The following is a 2,500-nucleotide window of genomic DNA, read 5'->3' on the forward strand; positions in this document are numbered from 1 at the left end:
TATAACGTCATCAATCATCGTAACACCACCAAATAGATGACCATTAGGATTTTAATCACCACAACACGCCACGCCACACCAGCCACACCACAACACGCCACGCCACACCAGCCACACCACACCACAACACGCCACACCAAACCACACTACACCACACCACACCATACCACCACCGGTACATACCTGTAGTGTTTGGCATAGATGCAGATGATGACGACCAGTGTAGCAATGGTGATGAGTGAGCCAACGCAGACGATGACGTCAATCCTCTTCATAGACATCAGCAGCAGCGTCAGGCCGCTGGTGGCTGGGAGAGGCAGTGGCGACTGGAGGCGATTCGTTTACAGTTTATGATTTATTTAATTTGTTTATAATTATTCATTATTTATTCAGTGTGTTAGTAGCGAGATTAGTAGTAGTAGTTGTTGTTGTTGTAGTTGTAGTAGAAGTAATTGTAATAATAGTAAAAATAGTAGCAGTAGAAGTAGTAGTAGTAGAAGTAGTTGCAGCAGCAGTAGTAGTAGTGGTAAAAGTAATAGTAGTAGTAGCAGTAGTAGTAGTAGTAGTAATTGTAGTAGTAGTAGTAGTAATTGTAGTAGTAGTAGTATCAATAGTACTAGTTGCAACAGCAGCAGTAGTAGTAGTAGTAGTAGTGGTAAAAATAATAGTAGTTGTAGTGGTATCAGCGCCAGCAGTAGCGGTACTAGCATTAATTTGCTTCTGACTTGCCTCGGCCAACGTGTACGTGCCAAATTTGTTGCACGTGAACTTGACGTAATGATCGATGTTGTGGACGACATCTTTGTCGTCGTCGTCGTCATCATCGTCGTCGTAGTCATCGTGGCTACCACCATGGTGGCGATGATGGTGGTTTTTGACGATCACGAACTTTTTCGCAGTTCCAACGTTATCATCATTGCTGTCACCATTGAAGTTTTCATCATCATCATCATTATCAGTTGCAGCAGCCGCTGCATCGTCGTCGTCGTCATCAATGATGTAGCAGCCGGCGTTTGTCCACGTGCCTCTGTTTGATGACGTCATCATCATCCATTCCATGGCGTTTTAAAACTGTCATCCGGAATGTTTGACATTCATGTCTATTGTTATTCATTTTTAGTGAATGTTTACTGTTTGCCGTGGTTGCAACGGCCTGACCTAATTAAATCGTCAGCTGTTTGCAACAGCCTGACCTAATTAAATCGTCAGCTGTTTGCAACAGCCTGACCTAATTAAATCGTCAGCTGTTTGCAACAGCCTGACCTAATTAAATCGTCAGCTGTTTAACCTTATGCTTCCTACATGCTATATCTGCCTGAATATATAATAATAATAATTCACCTATGTTCAATAAATTCACTAATAATTCAGTAACGGTTCACGCTTCGTATGTTCACATGTCTGTAACAATGCATTAAGAATAGACGTTTGAAGCGTTTGAAGTGGCCTGGCGCCAATGAATATTTTCCTTTATTTCACACCTTCCCCATCTTATTGGTACCTTTGAGGGTTCATTTTATTTATTTTCTTCACGAATCACTCACCGTCCTCGTTCATGTACCTCAATGCCTGAACAAAGTGAAATCTTAATAAACTTACGAATACATACATCAATCAATCTAGTAATCAATTGATTAATTAATTAATTATTTAATAATTAATTAATTAATTACTAGCTAATTAAATGAGTAATTGATAGTACAAAATAATAAACCAAAAAATTAGAAAATTAAGAAAAACATACGGAAGCTGATTCCTTGAGGATGCGAGTGATGAGATCTTCGTGGAGGCAGCTGGAGAGGAAGTGATGATGATGATGATGATGATGATGATGATAATGATGTTGATGATGATGATGATGTGGCAATTCAGATGATGGTGATGATGATGATGATGATGATGATGATGATGATGATGGTGATGATGATGTGGCAATCCAGATGGTGGTGGTGATGATGATGATGATGTGGCAATTCAGATGATGATGGTGATAATACAGTTTGATGATGATGATGATGTAGATGGCGAGTGTGATGCGGATGATGAAGCGGTGATGAAATGGGATAGAGAACCACCCGATTAAAAAGATGACACCAAATGAATGATAGATAATAACGATGACAATCAGGCCGTCGACGATGACGTCATAAACTTAGATGACGTAGATGACGTAGCCCCACCTAGACGTGTCAGAATCCATCCACTCCCCTCCCCAGCCACACTTCCTCCTGGCCCTCTCGTCATCAGCGGTGGACACACATGGAAGCGCCACTTCGACGCCCACTAGCGTCTGTGGCCACACGTAGCTGCCCTTGTTGTCCGTGGTCAGGTCGGAGGGGCAGTACGTGAGGTTCTGAGGCAGAACGATGATGTTTATCGACCTGAGGAGGGGGTTGAGTTTGGAATTGGGTCAGAGAGCATTTTATACGTCATGCGAATAAAAATCGGATTGAGACTGTCAGAAATGCAATTGTTGATGAGAATCACAGCATGTTCGGCG

At 41.8% G+C, this 2,500-nt stretch overlaps 1 protein-coding gene across 1 annotated transcript in view; it reads right to left on the bottom strand.

Moving 5' to 3' along the window:
* The window catches only part of HELRODRAFT_177663 (hypothetical protein), a gene marked incomplete at both ends in the record, with an annotated part of 9,798 nt that overhangs the window by 5,452 nt on the left and 1,846 nt on the right, over positions 1 to 2,500 (bottom strand). Inside the window, 5 exons of the mRNA XM_009025808.1 lie at positions 184 to 307; positions 726 to 800; positions 1,545 to 1,569; positions 1,745 to 1,793; positions 2,181 to 2,381. Coding sequence (XP_009024056.1) covers positions 184 to 307; positions 726 to 800; positions 1,545 to 1,569; positions 1,745 to 1,793; positions 2,181 to 2,381 — 474 coding nt within the window. The remainder of the gene's footprint in view (positions 1 to 183; positions 308 to 725; positions 801 to 1,544; positions 1,570 to 1,744; positions 1,794 to 2,180; positions 2,382 to 2,500) is intronic.

The sequence above is a fragment of the Helobdella robusta genome (assembly GCF_000326865.2).
Source record: "Helobdella robusta unplaced genomic scaffold HELROscaffold_43, whole genome shotgun sequence".
Taxonomy (NCBI): Eukaryota; Metazoa; Annelida; class Clitellata; order Rhynchobdellida; family Glossiphoniidae; genus Helobdella; species Helobdella robusta.